Genomic DNA, 22,217 nt, shown 5'->3' on the forward strand with positions numbered 1-22,217 from the left:
ACCCGTAACTCCTTTAATCCCCATTCAATTTTCGGTCAAAAACAAGTCAAACCAACTTTTTAGCGTCAACAATATGGAGAAGGCATCGCTGACGGGCAACTAGGGCATCGCCGACGCGTTGCCTGGCCTCAGTTTTCTCCGGACGCGCTAACATGCTATCTACGCACAAGTTTTACCGACGGGGCTTTCTGGAGAGCGTCAGCGATTACCTCTCTAAAACCTGTTATTCTGATTTTGTTGTTTTGCATGTCCGGTTGATCCGTTTTCCGTCTCGATGCTCCGTAAAGTTCCGAAATGCTTCTTAAACTTCGTTAACCTACAAAAACACAAATCAAAGTAGGCAATTCGAAACTCAATTTTATGTAAAAAACACAAACTTTACATAATAAAGCATCGGTTTTCAATCACGCATCAATAGTTAACATGCCCTTACAATAATTACTTTCCGTTTTGTTTTCTCTTCGTTGGGCATTATACTAGAAATGTCTATCCCTATTTCATTCACCTATAATGCCCAGAGGGACGGTGTTATGAGTCTTCTCCTTCACATCCCTATAATGCCCTACTGCGCCTGGCCTAATAATGGTATAACCTCTATAAAAGCTAATAAAGCATAGAAAAGTTACTTGGGTTTTAAAAAATAGTGAAACTAAACAAAAATGTGTTTTACTTGTTTTACCCGTTTCACCATTCCAATTATTTAACTCATTTCTTTTCTACATGTGACAAACCTCTAGCATCTCAATTCTTAACGTCATCAATGGGTGAAGGTTAAGTGATATACACTACAATCAAATTGTTGGAAGTTCAAATCCTCAAGTGTTCATGTATTTATTCTAAAATATCAAGATATTTTTATTAAAAAAATATATCCCAATCATTAATTAGTATTTATCTTTTTTTTTTTTTTTTGAAAAGGGCGAAATTATAATAAAAAGAGATGAGCAAGCAGCTCAAAAGTACAGAACAAAAATAAGAGGACAGATACAGAATAGATATAGCATGCTAAATTGGAAAATCTGTATACTTGAAGCCCTTCCATTTCGCCCAATCCATGTTAGAATATCCAGCCCGAGATTTCACCCAAGAGAACGAGTTTGCCTTGATGTCACTTATTATCTTAGCAATCTGGGGAGCTTTATGATTGAAGATAAGATTATTTCTTGTTCGCCAGATGTTCCAACATGCTGCAGCCATGACTGTTTCGATCGCCCTTTTTGTTGCCTTGTTTGTTTTGTGTGCTTTGATAAGTTCCAGTAATTGTACGACACTCAGAGTGTAGCGCGGGATGGTTATGTTTAGCCACTGGAAGATCAGGCACCATACGTGTTGAGCGAAATCGCAAGTGACGAGTAGGTGGTCTACCGATTGAATCGTATCGTTGCATAGGGCACACGTGGAGGATGGCAGCGATACTCTCCTCGTTAGCAATGCTTCTCTTGTCGGGATTCGATCTTGTACAACCCGCCATAGGAAACAGTTTACCTTTTTCGGGATCCAGTGTGACCAGGTTAATAGTTTTGCTTCAGGGATAACGTTTATATGATCCAATTCTGCCCGCAGGTTGCAGACAGTGAACTCCTCACAGGTTGGGCCCGATTTCCACAGCCAGTAGTCCGATTCTTGCCCGAGGCCAGCTGTGCATAGCAGGGTTTTACATGCAGCCCAGTCCGTGAGATGTTCCTCCCGGGTGAGAGGTGTGGAGCTACCCCAAAACCATTCTGTCGAGCCTTGAGAAGTTCTGTACCGCTGCTGGACTGTACATCTTTTATCGGATTCAAGTGTGAACAGGCTAGGAAAGATGTCACGTAAAGGCCTGTTACCCACCCAATTGTCCAGCCAGAACAGTGTTTTGTTACCCAAACCGACTTTCACTATCATCCTTTCTTTGACATTTACGACCAGATTTTGCGATACACTCCCCGAGTTGACAATGGATTTCCAAACCCCGTCAATTGAGCTCTTCATAGGGATGTAGGAGTGACACCTTGCTCCACAGTGTATGGCTGATATCAATCTTGCCCAAAGCATCGAAGTTTCGGTCTTATACCTAACATGCCATTTAATCATGAGGGATCTTCATGATTAACATGCCATTTGTATTTATCAATGAACCAAAGCTCACTTCATATACTTTTTACATGTAAATCATTAGGGATCTTTATCATTTTTCTCTCTCTAGTCACTATGACCAAACGTGATGAAAAAAATCAAACAAGTCAACTTTCATAAATGCTTCAAGTCAACATAAAAAATGGAAAGCGTGTTAGTTTAAGTGTGTGTAATGATTATTATAAATAAACTTATTCTTTAAGTTACATAAAACCCCAACTTTTATTAAAAAGTATTCAACTTTATAAAAGGTGTTATTCGTCAATATACGAACGGAGATAATATCTCATAACCGGTAACATCCAACATGAATAAGTTTTAATAAGTAAAATCAAACGATACAAGAAAGGCATCTTATATTTTAATTAAACCATTGTAGTATGTCTAAATACGTAGGACGCTATATATTTAGCATACTTTAATCAATAAACAGTTAGTTGATAATTTTAATAAAGATGGAATTTAATAAAGACTTAAGAGCCAAATTCACGCATGTTTTAAGACCCACCTTGTTTTTTTTACGGCCAATGAATCTTTTAAATTGGCTACTGGAAATTCACTACATCGGGATACACTCGTCTTTGAACTGGGGAAAACCCTCACCTAGGGCAGAAGCCCGTGAACACTCGCCCAAAGGCACGACAGTGCGGTAAGGTAAAACTCATTCAGTTCAAGGATCGAACTAGCGATCGCCACCTACTCGCCTAGTCTCCCATCATCACCAGGTGCCGCTGAAAACTAATGGGGAGGAGCAGGAATTGAACTTGGGTCTCTTGGAAACTCAAGTCTCTCTCTTACCACTCCACCACAAGCTCATTAGCTAAGACCCACCTTGTTGAAGTTGATTACTTCATAGTGTATACTAATAATTTACTTATTCTAACAATCTCATTAAGCTAAGTAAAAAATGTCTCAACTGAACAACTTATTATCAGCTATATATCTCTCGCAATTTTACGATGTGTGCATTGACAAACATACAATCAAGCTAATCAACAACATCGGGTACAAAAAAATAACATGAATAAGCTTTCAACACTTTTAAAGAAACATGCAAAGATTTAGAGTTGTAAACGAACCGAAAGTTCAGCGAATAGTACGTGAAACTTTTGGCGGGAAGTTCGTTAATGTTCATTGCTTAATAAATGAACGAACACGAACATGAAATTCCGTTCGTTAAGTTAAACGAACGAACACGAACAAAGTTGTGTTCGTTCGTTTATGTTCGTGAACGCTCTGTTATGTTCACTCTTTTATATTTAGGATAAATTACACTTTTCGTCCTTTATGTTTGTACCGAATTGCAATAGATAGCCTTTAACTTCAATAATTACAGTCACAGTCCTTTATTTGCAAAACTAATTACAGTCACAGTCCTTTATTTGCAAAACTAATTACACTTTACATCCTTTAACACTAATTAGATTAAATTTTTTAGTTAAGTTTATTCATGTAAGGGTATTCTGGTCAATTCATGCTTTTATTTAAATAAAACAAAAAAATTACATATATATATACACATATTATATAAAACTCTCCTCTTCCCTGTATCTTTTTCTCTCGCCACCACCATCAGCTACCCCCACCTCCCGCCCGCCACCAACCCACACCACCACCCGTCACCATCAAAGATGCAAAAAAGCAATTCTTCTCTTTTCAGATGATTTATCCTTAACCTTCAATAAAGTGGAAGTGTGCACAATAAAGAAACGAACAGAATTGCACACGCATTTAATCAAGCTGAATAAAACATGGAACAAAATCCCATATCCCCATTTATTGTTTTAACCCAGTTCAAACCCACTTGAACCGTACAACAACCCCCATGAAATGCACTTACAAACCCACTTTCAAGATTCATCACAGATCCATAATTTATGCAGCAATTGTCAAAGAATAACAAGTAATCTTTGGAGAAAATGAGTTACAACAAAAACCCACTTTCAATTTCAAACCTTACATGTTGGAAAAGAATGAATCTGTTCACAAAGCTCTTGATTATCCCCATTTATTGTTTCTAGGGTTTAAGTTCAAAACAATTAAGAACCTCAAAATGGAACAACTCTTTCCATTCCCTTCTACCTCATCTCTAGCAAACAAAGCCCTAAATCCATTGTCATCGCCGCCATGTCACCACCTCAATCTGACAACCCCACCACCCGATCCCACAAATCCAGTCACCGTCGGATTCGCCGTACAACCTCACGTGCCTTGATTCCGGCGAACGAGATGAAGTTGTGGTGGTGGTTTCGGAGATGGTTATTCTGATTGTGGTGGTGGTGGTTGATGGTGCCTCACCAAAATCTAGAGAGAGGGGAGGAGAGTTGAGGAGAGAGGGAATTGTGTGTGTTAAAGAGAGAATCTGAGATATATGATTTTAATTATTTTTTCTTATTTTTTTATACTGAAATGTTTCTTAAATAAAATGGTAAAAGACATATTTGTCCTCATGTAGGGTCCCCAAGACTAGATTTAACCAGAAAAACTAACTAGGTTAGTGCTAAAGGACCTAAAGTGTAAAGCTTTTAACAAATAAAGGACTGTGACTGTAATTATTGAAGTTAAAGGCTATCCGTTGCAATCCGATACAAACATAAAGAACGAAAAGTGTAATTTACCCTTTACATTCGTTCATTTAAAGATTTTTATATGTCAGTATTTTTGTTTATTGTTTTTAAAAATTTGCAACCCTAGTTATACAATATGTCTCCCCAAACATCAAACATCACTCATTTGACCAACTATGCTAAGTGCTTATTTATTTTGGTGGAATTTTTGCAATCTTTGTGATAAAAAATGCGTGTATTCATTTGTGTTCATTTATGTTCATGAACATTTGTTTGAGTTCATTTGCGTATCAATATCCTTAATAAACAAACACGAACAAGGTTTTGAACCCTATGCAAAGTGGTCAATGTTACGTATCTTATTTATTTTAGTTTTATTACTATTGTTAAGTCAAGGGATTAGGATGTTATTTTGGTTTAGTTTGGGGGTGTCTTGTGTAAGTGTCTTGTTTATTTAATTGGTTTACGTATGGAATGAAAATCAGCCAGAATTTGAGTCAAATTTCCTTCTATCTCTTAGCTTTCTTCTTCCCCAAGGTTTTAACCCTATCAAGGGTATCAGAGCCGTTCCGATCTCCAGTCGGAATTACTTTCGATTACCATGACTAACACTCGCAATCAAGAAATTGACAGCACTCTCAAAGAATATAGCAAGGCAATCTCAAATCTCCAAGAAACCCTAGCCGCCATGTTGAAACAACAAGAACAGTCGATGAAACAACAAGAAGAGATCTTACGAGCACTCAAGGAGCATTCAAGCGGTGGCAGTTTTAGTGGCGGCGGAGGCGGCCCAGATAAAGGGCTGTTTAGCGATGATTTGCGGACGGGTACTCGGCCTATGCGGGTCGGGAAGGTTGAATTTCCTCGGTTTTCAGGTGAAGATGTGGAGGATGGGCTGCAACCCGAAGATGTCAAAATAACACCTCCGGTTAACGCTTCAAAACTTCCGTTGCTTCCAGATCCAACAGGAGTCCCTGGGCCACCAACTTATTAACCAACAACTATTAACGCGAAGCACTTGTCAGGTGAGGAACTAGAGTTAAAAAAGTCAAAAGGAGAATGCTTTTGGTGCACTGAAAAGTTCGTTCCAGGACACAAGTGCAAAAAGAAACAACTTTTTGTGATTAATGTGGAAGGCGATGAGGAAACTGAACAAGACGACAACGGTTAAGGATTGAATTGAAGAGCTTACTTTTTGAGGGCAAAAAGTAGGTTAAAAGGGGAGTATTGTTACGTATCTTATTTATTTTAGTTTTATTACTATTGTTAAGTCAAGAGATTAGGATGTTATTTTGGTTTAGTTTGGGGGTGTCTTGTGTAAGTGTCTTGTTTATTTAATTGGTTTACGTATGGAATGAAAATCAGCCAGAATTTGAGTCAAATTTCCTTCTCTCTCTTAGCTTTCTTCTTCCCGAAGGTTTTAAACCTATCAGTCAAACACATAAAAAGTAGACAGTGTATTTTTTTACACGTAGAACTTCCTAAATAGTTTTGTCAAAAAAAACAAGATTATATAATAGTTATCAACCATTGTTTACCGTCAGAAACTTTGGGCAAAAAATCGTTTAGACCCGACCCTTTCAATGTGGCACTCTAGTTTGTATTCCAAATCTACATAAGAGCATAAAAGTAATCAAAATGCATATGTTGTGCAGAATTATGATACCCACAACTTGTAAATGGCATGCAGCTGACTGAATTCTGTAGCCTTCAAAGATAACATGTACATGTCTTTGAGTTTGTTGGCATCTCCGGTCTGCTGGGAAGAAGCAACAGATTTGTTTGTGGCTGCAGGAAGAGCCACCGATAGCATACTTTTTAACGTCGTCTGCAGCCGGCCCCAAAACCGCTCATGCACCCTGCAATCGTCTTTTTGTAATGTAATTCCATTTGCAGGCACGTGTCGTCCTTCAAGCAAAGTATTCAGGGCAGATTCCAGCATCTGCAATTAGTTAAATAACTGTCAGCTGTGTAAAATTAAATGCCACACTTCAAATTCACCAAAAGCGTTCAAATAAAGACTAAAGGTTTCCTTTTAACCACAAAATAATAATTATATCTCAAAGTTCTAATCCAGAATGGAGTAAAATACTAAAATGCCATTTTCGTCCATGAGGTTTGGCCATTTTTGCAACTTTCGTCCAAAAGTTGGTTTTTCCGCATCTGGATTCAAAAAGTTTGAAATCTTGTCATTTTCATACGGCTAGTTTAACTCCATCCATTTTTCAAGTCAGGTGTATTTTCGTTGTTTTGTTAACTTAAAGGGCAATGCGGTTTTTTCACTTTATGTACAAGCATTTAAAATACCTCTGACCTAATCCGTTAGACCGAATTGCCCTTTAAGTTAACAAAAATGACGGAAATACCCCTGACTTTGACTTAACGGAGAATATGAATGGAGTTAACGAGCCGGATGAAAATGGAAAGAGTTCAAACCTTTTGGATCAGATGCGGAAAAACAGACCTTTGGACGAAAGTTGCAAAACTGACCAAACCTCGGGGACAAAAAATGGCATTTTACTCTCCAGAATGTAAAGGAAAAGAAATATGTAATTAAGTGCAACAACAGAGCTGTGTCTACATACCACATATGCATGAGACAACTTCGACAATCTACAAGACAAATCCGCCATCTCAATCAAAATGGTCAAATACATCGTAGAATGTGTTTTAGGCCCATAAAACTGCATAGACTTGTGCCAGTTCCTCTCAGCCATAGACGAGAACTGTTTCGCTCTTTGAAATGTATTATTTTCACCTTTCGACAGATTACTTTTCTTCAGTTCCATCTCCAATAATCTCAGACCACGATCCCTCTGGTAGCACGCAAGCTGAAAGTACGCATACGCGGCCTCTTGTTTCCTCAAATCCCCCAATAACTCATACATACACAATGCCTCACTGATTGCATCACTAGCCGTAATCTCACACTTCCCAAAATCCTTTTTAGATTTATACACTTTAGCCGTGGTATTCTCTCTAGCCAGAAGCATACCGAGCCTTAGATATGTATGCGCAAATTGCGTATATACATCATTGCTAAGATCACCGCGTATTGCAATTGCATCACTGGCATCAACTTGCTTTTTTGCTGCTCTATAGTATCTGAGTGACTCGCAATACTGAGATTTTGCAGCGTCTAGCTTTTGGTTGAACGTGTTCTTGAAAACCGGGTGATCTCTAAAAGGCTCCATTTGCGATACGATCTCCTCAGCTGCAGACCGTCTTCCATGGCCCAAATTTAAGTTAATTAAAACAATGTTATTGTGATCGGAAACCTTTTTGAATGAAGAGATAGCTTCGGAAAAAGCTTCTTCGGCTTTGCTAATCTCTTTTCTTTCCAGTCTCCTTCGGCCCAACTCGTTGCAGACCCATCCTTTCTTCTTAACGAGAGACTGTAACTCAGAAGAAGTAGTAGGATGATCGTCTAAACATTTTATGGCTTCTTCATAACAAATACGAGCGCTAGTTAGATTATGATCTGCGTCGATATGCTCGTAACCGTCAATGTATCTGAAAATCCCACCATCATTCGACGGTTTTTCTTCCTGGGTATCTTTACAAGATTTTGCGTCTTCATTTTCATTCATGATATTTTGAGAAATCACTTTTGGAATGATTTTTTCGGTCTGCTTTTTTCCACGGCTAAAACGAGTGTTTCGGGTAGTACTACTACTTGCACTACTGCCGCTGCTGACGCGATCACTCTGGCAGCTACAGTTGACTAATGAGCAAGACGAGCAGCTCTGGTTAGATTTCGCAAGTTTTTTCTTGAGCCGTTGAAGTTCTTTCTCAACCTGAGGTGACATTTTTAACTCACGAGCGGCAGCAGGTGGCGATTTAGTCTTTTGATTCTCCAAATGGAATTCGACATACACGTCTCCAACTAGCGTCCATGCTTTAGCCCAAAAAAGATAATGATCTATCTCATAGGATGACCAACTGGAACTCATTGAAGAGATAAATCTAGAATCTTCTAGATGTTGTGGCATGGATCCGTATACCAAACACGCTAAACGGACGACTTTTAACGCTTGATGTGACTGGCCATCAACTATGTAGGCTTCTCCAAGGGCTAGATACGATTCTCCAAGCAAAAGAACAAGTTTCCATAACTTGTCGTCTAGTTTCGATGTCGGAAGCCACTTCCTAATGTCGCAAACTTCAATGCAATCAGTATCACCACACGCACAAACGGATAACTCAACGGGTAACCCTGCTGCGTGATGATCAGGTTCACCGAGGTAACTTTTGGAGCCTTGTAGCTGTCGTCTCCACCTTAGAGACTTAATAGCTTGTGACACGTGGTGTATCGCAGCCAATTTAGAGGATATTAGATCAGCATTAGCTTCCACTACAGAGTTACAAGTCGGCTGCACTACAACATCTCCTGATTCAGCCTCGTTTGACACCAAAAGTTTCCGGGATCCGCGCCCGGGTGAATCTGAATCTTCCTCGTTTGGGATGAAACTTTCACGGATTCTTAAACTAGAGATCCCGTTCAAGCATTCATCTGGCTCGTCTTCAGCATCAACAACAATGTTTTCAGAGCCCAGAGGGAGCACTTCAGATGTCAAATCCAGATCTTCATCATAATCTAGAAGTAACCTTGCAAATTGCTCATGAGCAAATGCGCGTACAACCTATTGGTCACACACAATGTAGTAATACAAAATTAGCTTGACATGTGAAAGTAATAGCAGTATATATTTATGAAAGAAAGAGTCGACTCAGGGTGAAATACCAGTTGATCTGGCTGATCAAGGAAATCAAGACATTTCTTTAACAGCCTTGCACACCTTGCCCTGTTATGCTGAGACTGCTGCAGAAAACATGCATTAGAAATATGTAACATATGTAACCGTCTATTCACTACTACTAGAGTTACCAAGTTCAACCCGACACGAACAAACCTAACACGAAATTTGTGGGTTCAGGTTCAGTCGAAACGGATTCAGGTCAGTTTTAAGTTGAACCCGCAAACCTGTTTAGCTAAACGGGTCGGGTTTGGGTCAACCCGGTCGGGTTGATGGGTTGGCCCGTTTAACCCATTAATATTATATTATACTTTTTTACAATATGTTTTATGACATAAATTAAATTGGGTATGTATCTTATGCCCATAGCTACAACTTAAAAAGAGAAGTTGACGTAAAATTTTATAATTTAAATGTAATTGCATTACATACATTTGTATGTTTTGTAGTAAACTTCAATTTCAATATATTAATTTGCGAAAAAAAAAATTAAAAATTAAAAAATTATGGTTGAATGGGTCGTGTTCAGGTCAACCCACAAATATTCGGGTCGTGTTCGGGTTCATATGTGTATGACACGATTTTCAGGTTCAACTCGTGTTCGGGTTCATCTAAAATTTTTGGGTTTGGGTCGGGTTGAATGCGTCAACCCGCGAACACGACCCGTTTAGCACCCCAATGTCAACCCAATCCAAGCTCTTCCCATTTGACACGTCATCCAACACGCCCAACCCGCCCATTGCACGACCTCTACTATGTCCTGAGAGAGAGAGAGAGAGGGAATGGAATAGAAGCCCCACCACTGAAAGTGAAAGCCTGTGAGCAACACGATAAAGTAGGGTTCCTAGCGAGAGTAAAGAATCGCTTCTCCCTCTATCAATTAAAGAAGGTATATAGGTAGAGTCATCATCACAGCTGTTAGTGGCACGACTCTTTGACATAACAGAAAGATCAAATAGTTGAATGTTATCCTCGCCAGCATTTTTGTACAGCTGTACACACCCAGAAAAAAGAATCAGTGTATCAGTAAAGAAAACAAGCGTAATAAAAAGCTAGAAAAAGACTTAACCAGCGCAAAAAGAGAAGAAAAGAAGTACCCAATAAGCTCCAGGGTCTTGCTTGCAATTTTCTTGAAGGAAGCGCAGAACAGAATGGCCATTTTGCCGGACAATATAAGGATGAAAAGCAGGAGTGCCATCTTCGGATACACCCTTAGAAACAAATATATCATCCGTTTTCAGCAGCTCGTATCCCTGAACAACACCGTTTTCATGGTAACAGATGGCTAATTCCGGTACACTTGCCATCACATTATCCAACCATGCGTCAAGCCAAGTTAATGGACCAACCTGACAAACGATAAATTAAATTAAAGTGAGAACTAAGCAGGTAGGCAAAAAAGTAACAGAATAAACCGAGACAAGTGGGTGTATGGCAGTTGTGTAACGGGTTTGGTCATTTGGCCCGTCAACACATCCCACATTGGGTTGGGTCTACCTATTACCACTTTTTGTTCTTTTCTATAGAACAACTGCAGATTATAATGTGTTACTTACAATTACAAAAACATTTATTATTACAAAAAATTCTAAACCGTTGAATAGAAGGATTTGGGACTTGGGAGGTTGTATACTATACAATAAAAGTAGCCTTTCGGCGACTTCCAACCCATTCTACTCTGGTCCCTTCTAGTTAAACTTTTGAGTGAAGCACACGGATAGTCCCTGTGGTTTTCCAAAATTTTGGATTTGGTCCCTAGCTATCCAAAAGTACATGGATGGTGTTTGCACTTTGTAACGCATTTAGTCCCCAACCAACAAATCTAACGGTTTCAGGAGGTCCAAGTTATGGACCATAGTTACCTAATTCGTGGTTCGCTCCGGTACGGGTACGTGGTTCGGGTACGCGATTCGCTAGTGGTGACGTTTTCGGTACAAAGGGGGGTAGGTTCATTTCGGTACGAACCGGTACAGCGTACCATAGAGTTCGGTTCGTTGTACACAAATTAAAATAGAAATTCCAAAATTCAAATTATCAAACATAAATATAAACATTGAAGGTTAAAGATAAAAATGGAAATTGAATAGGAGTAGAAATTGATGATGTAATTTGGTTAAATGTTATGTATATATATAATGTTAATTTATACTTTTTATGTATATGTATAGATAAGTTTATAAGTTTAAGGACCAAATGTAAACTAGTAAAGATAGAGGGGGTTAAACGTTTAAGTACACAAACTAGTTTTACACTTTTTATGTAGAAAAATACAAGTTTTAGTGTTTAAATGTAAACTAGTAAAAATAGAGGGGTTAAATGTTGAAATAACTAAACTTATTTAAACCAAAAAAACCCTAAAACACACCCATACGCTACGCAGCCGCTCTTCTTCTTCCCCCTTCTTTCTTCACCTTCTTCCTGGACACATTGTTTAAACTAACTCAGCATGTTCTCGCCTAAAATTAGCCATGTATCGTTGTACCAAAACGATTTAGAACACCTTACCAGTTGAATCGAAACATGGTACCAATTCAATTCGGATCGCAAAATAACAAGAAGCGGATCGCTGTACCCAACCGATTTGGAACTTCGAACCAGTTCAATCTGAAACGCCGTACCACATCGTTCCGGTACGACTGCGAATTGCGATTGGGTACACCACGATCCAATACGTGGATCGTGGCAAACCCAGCGATTTAGGTAACTATGTTATGGACTAAATGTATTACAAAGCGCAAACCATAGGGACCATCCATGTACTTTTGGCAAAAGTTGGGGACTAAATGTGTTACAAAGTGCAAACCACGGGGACCATCCGCATACTTTTGAAAAGCTAGGGACCAAATTCAAAATTTTGAAAAACCACAGGGACTATCCGTGTACTTTACTCTAAATTTTTTATCCAGAGTCCTTATGACCCGTTTGAGATAAGACAACGTAAATGGGTCGAAATGGCCACCTGCAAGAGAAGAAGCACAAAGTCATTCAAACTAACCTGTCTCGAAACATCCCATAGGTGCAAACTCACTGCAACATGCTTGTCATTACTGAATATGAGTAAATCACTCCCCAAAAACATGCGTAAATTATTAAACTTCCAAAACAAAACCCTTAAGAATCCATCTCGGTTCATTCTTCTATACATATCTGACTCTTGCATGGAGGGTCTAGGAGTTTCTTTCACTTTTGAGACCTTCTTAACAGCATCACAGTCTTTGTTTCTTTGGTTATTCTTCACTCCTAAAAAGATACTATCATGTTTTGCTTTTGGTTGTGGGTATTTAAATTCTTCCCCTTCACCAGTTTCATTATTTCCAGTCAGAAAAGATGTGTTGAGCCGTTCGTCTGATTTGGAATTTTGAGCCGTAGGAAGATCACATGCCTCCATCCTAACAGAATGCATAGCGAAATTCCAAAATATAGATTTCTCTGCAGATTGTGACTGCTGCTTATGTCGTCTAACCAATTTTTCCCCTTCTTCCACATCAGGCCTGCAGTGTACATCAAAGCGTCAAGACATTTGATAGTAAAGATTAGCAAAATGGACATGTGATTTTTGGGTTTATTCAAAAATAGTTTTGACCAACTTATTTATTTTTTAGAGTAAAATGCCATTTCGGCCCTGAGGTTTGGCCAGTTTTGCGACTTTCGTCCAAAGGTTTGTTTTTTCGCATATGGATTCACAAGGTTTAAAATCTTGTCATATTCATCTGGCTCGTTAACTCTATCCATTTTTCTACATTAAGTCAGGGGTATTTCCGTCTTTTTTGCTAACTTAAAGGGCAATTCAGTCTTTTTCAATTTATGTAAAAAGACAGAATACCCCTGAAAAAAATGAATTGCCTGCTAAGTTAACAAAAAAGATAGAAATACCCCTGACTTAACGGAAAAAAATGGATAGAGCTAACGAGCCGGATGAAAATGGCAAGATCTCAAACCTTTTGGATCCAGATGCAGAAAAACAAACCTTTGGACGAAAGTCGCAAAACTGGTTAAACCTCAGGGACGAAAATGGCATTTTACTCTAATTTTTATTAACAAGGAGTGAATCAAAAATGTTTACAAATATATTTATACCATTCCAGTAATAATATAAGTTTTGGATAATATGGTGTAGGACTGCATTGTAGATATACTTTAGGCTGTTTCCCTACTTAACTAACTTCTTAATTTTACCCATTAAAGATGCTCAAATTGTACATTCACGAGCATATGGACTAAAACCGACACCTCTATCTGACAGAGATATAGCAGCAAACCAAGTCAACCATATGCCATATGCAGATGGAATTTACCCTGTATTTAGTATGAGAGACTGTCCGATACGATGTACTGCAATCGAGAGGCGAGCCCTGGAATATGGGATTTTAAATATTTGTTTGAGAATGTCAGCTGGAGCAATAACGTCGATTTCGTCTTCATGCTCTGTTAAACCAGATACAGCAAGGGCTTCTCCTTTTTTTCTAAGGTTTGATGCTATTGTCCCACTTCCATAAGGTAAATCTACCAAATGAACATTCACAAAATCAGCAAAATCAATCTAAAAGTTCACATATGTAAGTTGGCTGTTGACCCAGTTGACTGGAAAGCAAGGATTTTTTCAACTCTTAAGCAAAATGAATGAAGCTTTATTTATCAATATATTACAACCTGGATAACATGTGATTAACAATGACCACTAGTAATAAGAGTAATCAAGTTTCTGATTTATAAAGTTGAAATTATAGATAGTCCATATGGAAATCCAGAAGCCAAAATACTAAACCCATTCGATAGGTGGTTCTTTTAACAACCAAAAAAGTTAAACAAGGAATTGGCCAAAACAAAGAATACAATACGTTTTTGGATCCTCAATTATTCATGCACAGGTGTGGGCACTGTAGTTATAACAGAATTGACTTTTTAAGCAACCCTCTGTGTGTTGAAAGCACAAACAAAGCCTTCTAATACGAATAAGTTATGAAGCTTAACATGCACACACACTGCTTCTTTGTATCGTTATATAATACTAATGCAGAACTACGTAGAAATTATCAATATTTCAAGACATGCATTTTGGTAACTTAATCCAAAGTCCAATATAAATCCCATCGTCCCAATCGACAATATATTTACAAATGGAAGAACTAGCCAATGCTGCTAAGTCATACAACTAATGACACAGTTTCTATGATTCGGTTCAATTCATGAAAGAAAAGGTTCTGAATTCATTAACGAAATTTAATCTTGCTTTGAAATTGTAAAAATAGGAATCTTGCCCTAATACTTAAACCAGATTCTCGCAAGTCAAGTGCTTTGTTGTTTGTGTCTCCATTGTTACTTGTGCAAGGATTGATGAAAACTGAAATATTATTGTTCTAATGTTAGTTGGCACCCAGCGAGGTCTTATTAAGTATTAACTTCTTTTCTCTCCCCAAGTATTCACTTATCTTTACTTCTATCATCTTTGGAAGGATTATATTTGCAATTCCCACAAAGGTTTTCATCATCACCGGAGATTTGCGTATTAGTTATTTCCATTTGTGAAATGAAGAAAGGTTCCATTACCAATTTTGTTTATTAGGACAATGTTGGTCCTTGAAAAATAAAAATATCAAGTATAAGATTGATGCTATAATGAGTTCATTCCAATTTTGAATTAGGGGTGTTCAAACAAATCGAATTCCGAATTCGCGAGTTAATCGAATCAAATTCTTCGAATTTTGATTTTTTAAACATGGAATCGAATTCGATGTGTATTCAAATTAGATTCGATTGATCTGATTCGGATTCAAAATCTGAATTCGCGTACAATTCGATTCGATTCGAATACGCAACTCGAATCCGAATGAATTTGATTCGACTCATATTCACCCAAATAATAAATTATTCTAATTATGTATTCCAAACTACTACAATCTTGAAGTATTTTTAACATCAAAGCAAACATGTGTCAACTGAACTAAAATGTTAAACCTCCAAGCTTCATGATAAAATGTTCAAAATAAAGTGAGTGTCTAATATTCAAAACATTCAAAGTGAAAACGTCTACAAGTTAATATTAAACTAAAATGTTAAACATCCAAACTTCATGGCTATGTTTTGCTTTTTAAGAATCGGCCATTTGGCCGTGGACAGGAATTCCGAATTATGGAATGTGGATATAAGGTATAAAATAAATCTAAATATATATAAAATAAATTCTATATAATATATATAATAGATCTAAAAAATCTATAAAATGTATATAATGTATAATAATGGAGAGAGAATTATATGTTTCTAATTCGAATTTCGAATCGAAAACTAAAAGTTCGAGATTCAATTCCAAATTCGAGTTTAGACTTCGAATCGAATATGAATTAGAAAATTCAAATTGAATTTCGAACTGATGAATTTCGATTTGAGTCGAAATGAATTTGGAGTTTTTTTAGTCCGATTCAAATATTGAACACCTCTATTTTAAATACTCTTTTCAAACCAAGAATGGTCCCATTAATTTTACTAAGACAAAGTCATTAAAAACGATTATGTGCAAGGCACTGTTGTTGTTGCTACCTATGTAGCACGGGAACGGGTACGGGAACGATACGGGTACGGGGAACGGGAACGGCAAAACTCAAAAATCCAAGATACGGGTACGGCAAAGGTACGGCAAAAAAAATATAAAAAAATAAAAATATATTGTAAAACTATTCATATACATTTATACATAATGAACTTGTCTACATCTTTCAATCAAAGTTAAACGCATATAGATAAAGTACATGAAATTTTACAATATACGTAAAGCCTTAAAGGAGTCCAAGGTGAGTATGCTACTTCAAAAAACGCCATAAAATATGACCAAAAGGATAGATACATCCTCTAAGCAAAAAACTCACACAGCAAGAGATGAAAGACCATAGACATTAGACAAGCTCTAAATGACATCCCATATGGTAGAAGTTGTGACATAATTTTCAGGCATGTCATTCCAAACCCAATTAGCTGATATTAAAAGACCCTCTTGAGTTTTAAGAAACTCGATACATATAGATCTGAAATTCCTAGAAAATATGCATCCAGTTTCCTAGGTTGGTATATCAAATGGAGTCCAGTAATATGTCAGAGATGAAACAGAATTACAAATAGTAATCATTTCAATTGGTGACTGCATTTAGATAATCTACCTCGTTTACCACATATTCCCAACCGGTTTGAACAAACCAAATACGTTTTAAGGATGGATATATTGTCTGGACTCTGAAGTTGAGAGATCCCACGCATCCCAAAAACCCATAGATTAATCAGCAAGGTAATCAAGAACCATCGAATTAACCAGCATCTTCCATCAAAAAGAATTTATGCACGGTTTTACTATATTCACATTCATGTGCAGAAACTCCACTCATGTAGGATCACATGAACTTAATAACTTCACCAAAAAGCTACTACTAAGCTCCATCCAAAAACTTCACATTGGTTGCATGTCGCATTCAAGTGCTCAATTAGCAAATCAGTGTAGGAAGCTATTTAACAATCATGGAAGTTAGTCATTACTACTGACAGTCTTTCTATCTAAGGAATGGAGATTCTACTGAGCAGTGGTATTGCTTTTTGCTAAAAATGCCAGCAGTGCTAATATTCCACCGACATTGTCGTTTACTTAGCGATTGTTAGAACTGGTTAGACGGTTCGGTTAATAAGTCGGTACAAAAAGTATAGCATACACTATAAATAGCGGAATGTAATACGTACAAACTAGCATTGAATAATACTTACTTCTTCCCCAATTCTCTCTACAACCTAACCGTGTGTTCTCGAGAACATTGAATAATACTTACTTCTTCCCCAATTCTCTCTACAACCTAACCGTGTGTTCTCGAGAACATATATGATATTTCTATCTGAATTACCAGTGAAACGAACTCCATAAGAGTGACAATTCACATCAAAACATGATCCTAACAGTTTCCAATACTCTCTACATGTTTAAACACACAAAAATCACCAAAAAATCATACCTCCACCAGTCCTCGTATGCGCAGCAACCATAGGAAGAACCCTATCCGGTATATTCGGCCGAAACGGCAGCGTTTTCAGATTAGTCTCAGTAGGAATCACTCGATATCTCGGAGCTTCTTCCCTAACAACAATTAACAACAATCATTAAACCTAAAATCAAAATCATCTGCTACAAAAAGAGTTTAAAATCCAATTCGATTGAATTTCAAAAGTTCTTACGTTGAAGCTGAAGGAACGAGTGCAGAACCGAAGGCGGTGAACGGTTTATCCGTAACCGGAATAGAGCCGCATAAAAACCCTACCGGAGGCTTTGGTTTCGCGATTTCGAGTTCGCCGACGCATTGAAGCTCCGGCGATCCTTCTCGTGAGGGAATCGGTGAAGATGACGGTGATTTCTCCATGTTTCTGGAATGATTTGGTTTAGATTTGTGGTTAACTGTGCACTAGTGGCGGATTATAGATGAGCAAAATCCAGAATCTTCAGTGAAGAAGGAACGGTGATGGTTTTGTTAAAAGATTAAGGGGGTGTTTGTCCTAGTTTTTATTTTTTGGCTTATGCTTATATTCTAAAGTAGCTTATAGCTTATTTTCTATCATTTGATAAGCTCTTTTTAATGTGTTTGGATTAGCTTATAGCTTATTTATATCATTTGCCCTTACACAAAGAAGGATTCTTCAAATAAGCTAAAAAACCATCATCAAATAAGCTTATTCAAATTAGCTTATATAAGCTAATAAGCATAAGCTTAAAAAGCTAAACCAAACATCAAATTAAGTTTATTTTGTAAAAAAAGCTAAAAAAAGCTATAAGCTTTGTTAAAAAAGCTAGGCCAAACACCCCCTAAACCCCTTGGGTTAAACCTGTTAATATCATATACCCAATTTTACACAATGCTCCTTGAACCATCCACATGTTGGATATCAAACCGGACGTCTTGTCTTATTTATACGTTGGTCAACTCGAAATTTAAGAAACGTCTTTGGACGGCTAGTTTAGTGGTTAGTCAATTGATCTATCAACGGAGCAACTCCGGTTCGAATCCGTGGGTCTAGCCCCATTGGGGTTGTAACCTTCACAACGCAATTTCTACCCCTCTTTAAGGGTCAAATTGAGACGATCCCAGAAAGCAAACTTGCTCGTTGTCGCAAGACCCGGGGATCAAACTCAGAACCAAACCACTCGGTGGCCTCATGGTTAAACCATTAGTTTTCGACTATTTAAAGGAGTATAATATGTAACAAACTTCTAAATACATATTGAATATGTCATGAGGATATAAAGTTCAAAAATTATATACAAACATAAATATATTGAATCTTTAAATATTAATTGTTAAAACATATACAAGTTTATACTTCAAAAAGTAATAAACTAAATATAACTAAACCATTTAAAGAAAAAATAAACTATTATCTAATTAAATAAGACTGAAATGGAATGTGATATTTAACAGCTACATAAGTATGGTAATTAAGTTGCTGATCTAGTTGTAAACCTCTTCTCCACAAAGGATATGTCATGGGTCAAGTCTATGAAGGTATTTTTCTTCGTCTCACTCCATTTATTCAATCTCAGTTTGTCCTATAAAATATATTTTTTAACGTTAAACTTCATTAAGATACAGCCGGACTTCAAAACGAAGGCCGCTGACAAACCAATTAAGTCATGTACAAAGGATTTTTACACCACTCAACCCAATCCACACTTTTACACCCAAACCTATGTTTAAACCAAAAGAAAGAACTAAACTTAATCTTATTCACAACTTCCACAGCCGAGGTCCTCTTTTGGTTGAAAAATACTTTAATCAAGTATTGGCATGGTTTGAAATGAGTCTGGTTCAATCCGAAAATGGTTCTTATATAAATGTCTGGTTCATTGTGCCCTAGTTCACCAACCATTTATATACTATTAATTTGGAACATGTCTGTGCAATACTTGGTTGTACTTCTTGCTTAGTTGTTTTATGCTTGGGTTATTTGTATTCTTGGGTTTATTTGTTGTACCTTTTTCATACTAGGTTAAACAACAGCATTACACACCTACCACCATCTACATACGTGTCCCCCGTTTACATTCGAGTTCCCTCACATTTACACCGTTTACATTCAAGTTCCCCCACATTTATAGTTTGCTTTCATATAAAGGTAATGGGCGATTATGAGCGAGATAACAAGGAGAAAGAAACGAGGAAAGGGTTCCATCGCCTTTCGACCGACCACCTTGCCGTTTCGCCCTCTGATCAGCCCATGCGCCGTAACGTACGTGTGGGTTTCAACGTTTTTTCGACTATTTTTTCCCGTTTGACAGGACCGTCACGACTCGTTAAAACTAATGATAAACATAAACAAATAACACATAAAGTGGAAGTTAAATACTACCACTACTTTTGGTCGGCGGATCCAGACGACTCCCCCTGCTCTTTGCTTTTTTAAACACACAATATTTCACCGTATATTTTTTTAGAGTCGAGTTTGCCACATGTCACACCCCAACAGATGGCGGAAACATCAGAGTGAGAAGAAAACTAGATTGCAGGAGGCTTTATAATGCTATTTATGTCAAGTATTTAATAAATTACTTTTTACATTGCTTGAACTAAAATATAACAAATTCGAATTTACGTCGAGTATAAAAAGAAATAGAATTTCATTTCATTAATGACGGTTTAATATAAAGTTTGGAAACAAAATACCACATGTTTGAAAACAAGGTACGATACAGCAAGTATTAAAGTTTAAGTGCATTTCTAGGCAATCCTACCAGATTCCGTTCATCATCAATCCGAAATGGTGATGTGCGAAACCCGTGGTGAACCTCCGATGAGGTTACGTTGTTCCGGTGACTTTGGGTTCTCCGAAGAGACGGTTTACTCCAAGGATGGCGATCGAAACGGAGATAGTGAGTTAGAGGATGGTGTGTAATGGTGTTCGAGGTCGTGCTAGTATATATATCATTCCGTCCGCGTTTATTTTAGAAATGTTGATGTGATTCCCGCTGTGAACTCCGGGCGGGATTTTGGCGACTTCATCTTCTTCATTAAAAGGCAATACGTAAACTGTTAAGCTATACGAAGCTATACGAAGAATGCGGTGTCGAGATAGGATGAGTAATATTATGTCTTCTTATTTTGTTTCTACTAATAATCGAGAGGGGGAGGAGTTAAGAAGATAAAGCTTCTTCTTGTTTTTTTATGTGTGAAGATAAGGAGCAGGGAAAGAAGATGGGGGAGAATAAGTGGGGAGCGGCTAAGGATCTGCAAAAGAATGGATTTTAGGGTTTTGACTTCACTTAGTAATTTATATACTAGGTTAACTCTTTTTTTAAATGGGCTTGGGCCAAAGGCCCACAAGCCCAATCTTGTGTTTTTAAGTGGCCCGCCAGCTCCTATGAACCGTTTACGAATCCCGAACTCCACGTAGTGTCGTAAGCTAAAATGTTAGATTTAAAAACGCGTAAAACAGTGTCGGTATACGTTGTTTGTCAATTGCGTTAAAAATGCGTCGCTTGACGTTTTTATTCTGTTTTTTCGATCTGATTTTCTAAAAATAGAAAACGTACTTGAAATTTCTGAAAACATAAAAATACGAAAATACGAGGCGTTACAGTCTCCCCTACTTTAGGAAATTTCGTCCCGAAATTTATTCAAGAGGAAGACCTTGGGGAAAGATGGCATTTTCGAAGTGTGTTTTGGGTATAACCGATAAATAGGTGGTGTGTGATCAAAGTTTGTATTCAATGAGGTATGGGTAAAGACCGAATTTCTCATGGCATGTTTTTACGAAAGTTTGGTAATATGGTTGGAACACTTATATAGGAAGTACTGGCGGCGTATCCACCATGTTCATACCATGTTACGTCTGTTTCGTTATTCGGTGTCATGTTATGTTTTGTGTCATGGTACTCAATAGAACCTACTATGATTTTCATGCGCCTACCAATATAATCCCGTATGCATCCATGATTATTTTGGTTTGTGAATGGTCCGCATAGTTTGTACTAGTAGTGTACGGGTCAGGGTATATTAACGTATTACGAGTGCTAATGATAGCGTATAGAATTTTAAGTATGCATGCATGATTGTATTTTAGTATGAGAGTATAGAGTTTAAGTATAGGTATGAGTAAATCTTTGAATCAACCACGTGACATACTTAGTTAACAAGATTAACGCATTGCTGGCATGTGAATAAACAGGTCATACCATCGCTCCCGCTAGTATGAATGTATGACTTAACATGACCACAAATCCATATGGCGGTGCGCTACTCCTATAGTTTTACACAAGCACTATACATGTTAAGGTGTGGCTTCTTACGAAGTTAATGACAAGTTGTCAACCCATCGCTCCCGCTAGTATGAATGAATGACTTAACATTACCACAAATCCAAGTGGCGGTGCGTTACTCCTATAGTGCTTCACAAGCACTATATATGTTAAGGTGTGGCTTCTTACGAAGTTAATGACAAGTTGTCAACCCATCGCTCCCGCTAGTATGAATGAATGACTTAACATTACCACAAATCCATGTGGCGGTGCGTTGCTCCTATAGTGCTACACAAGCACTATATATGTTAAGGTGTGGCTTCTTACGAAGTTAATGACCAGTTTATCACATAAGAATATCCCAGCAATCCCGAACCAAGTATAACGTATTAGTATGCATGTATCGAATTGTTGTGAAATAAATTTTGAATTTTGGAATTGCAAAGTATGTTGTGCATAAAATCGATTCTAGTATAACGTTGATTTTTTTTATGAACGTGGTAATAAGTATTAAATTGTATAGAAATT

At 37.5% G+C, this 22,217-nt stretch overlaps 2 protein-coding genes across 3 annotated transcripts; both read right to left on the reverse strand.

Annotated features, from left to right (window-relative positions):
• Positions 1-213: 213 nt before the first annotated feature.
• On the reverse strand, positions 214-1,968 carry LOC110933433. The gene is made up of 2 exons (XM_022176655.1): positions 1,028-1,968; positions 214-316 (listed from the first exon to the last, which is right to left on the reverse strand). Exons 1-2 carry the CDS (start codon positions 1,966-1,968, stop codon positions 214-216), a joined length of 1,044 nt encoding a protein of 347 aa, XP_022032347.1.
• Positions 1,969-6,139: 4,171 nt separating this feature from the next.
• On the reverse strand, positions 6,140-18,099 carry LOC110936475. 2 transcript variants are annotated; one of them, XM_022178870.2, is made up of 9 exons: positions 17,642-18,099; positions 17,422-17,543; positions 13,732-13,939; positions 12,432-12,927; positions 10,534-10,785; positions 10,237-10,428; positions 9,424-9,498; positions 7,265-9,322; positions 6,140-6,621 (listed from the first exon to the last, which is right to left on the reverse strand). In XM_022178870.2, exons 1-9 carry the CDS (start codon positions 17,821-17,823, stop codon positions 6,337-6,339), a joined length of 3,870 nt encoding a protein of 1,289 aa, XP_022034562.1. In that variant the 5' UTR covers positions 17,824-18,099; the 3' UTR covers positions 6,140-6,336. The 2 variants fall into 2 exon arrangements, with proteins under 2 accessions (XP_022034562.1, XP_022034561.1); XM_022178869.2 differs by having other exon boundaries at positions 9,424-9,501.
• Positions 18,100-22,217: the final 4,118 nt, after the last annotated feature.

The sequence above is a fragment of the Helianthus annuus genome, chromosome 4, assembly GCF_002127325.2.
Source record: "Helianthus annuus cultivar XRQ/B chromosome 4, HanXRQr2.0-SUNRISE, whole genome shotgun sequence".
Classification (NCBI taxonomy): domain Eukaryota; kingdom Viridiplantae; phylum Streptophyta; class Magnoliopsida; order Asterales; family Asteraceae; genus Helianthus; species Helianthus annuus.

Excerpts from the sequence above, each read along its gene's own strand:
- LOC110933433 (XM_022176655.1), bottom strand. The coding sequence starts at position 1,968 with ATGAAGAGCTCAATTGACGGGGTTTGGAAATCCATTGTCAACTCGGGG. Across the intron at positions 317-1,027 it reads GCGAAATGGAAGGGCTTCAA|GTTAACGAAGTTTAAGAAGC; the intron begins GTATACAGATTT and ends GTGTTTTTGTAG.
- LOC110936475 (XM_022178869.2), bottom strand. The coding sequence starts at position 17,823 with ATGGAGAAATCACCGTCATCTTCACCGATTCCCTCACGAGAAGGATCG. Across the intron at positions 17,544-17,641 it reads CTCGTTCCTTCAGCTTCAAC|GGAAGAAGCTCCGAGATATC; the intron begins GTAAGAACTTTT and ends AATTGTTGTTAG. Across the intron at positions 10,786-12,431 it reads TATGGGATGTTTCGAGACAG|GTTGGTCCATTAACTTGGCT; the intron begins GTTAGTTTGAAT and ends ATCGTTTGTCAG.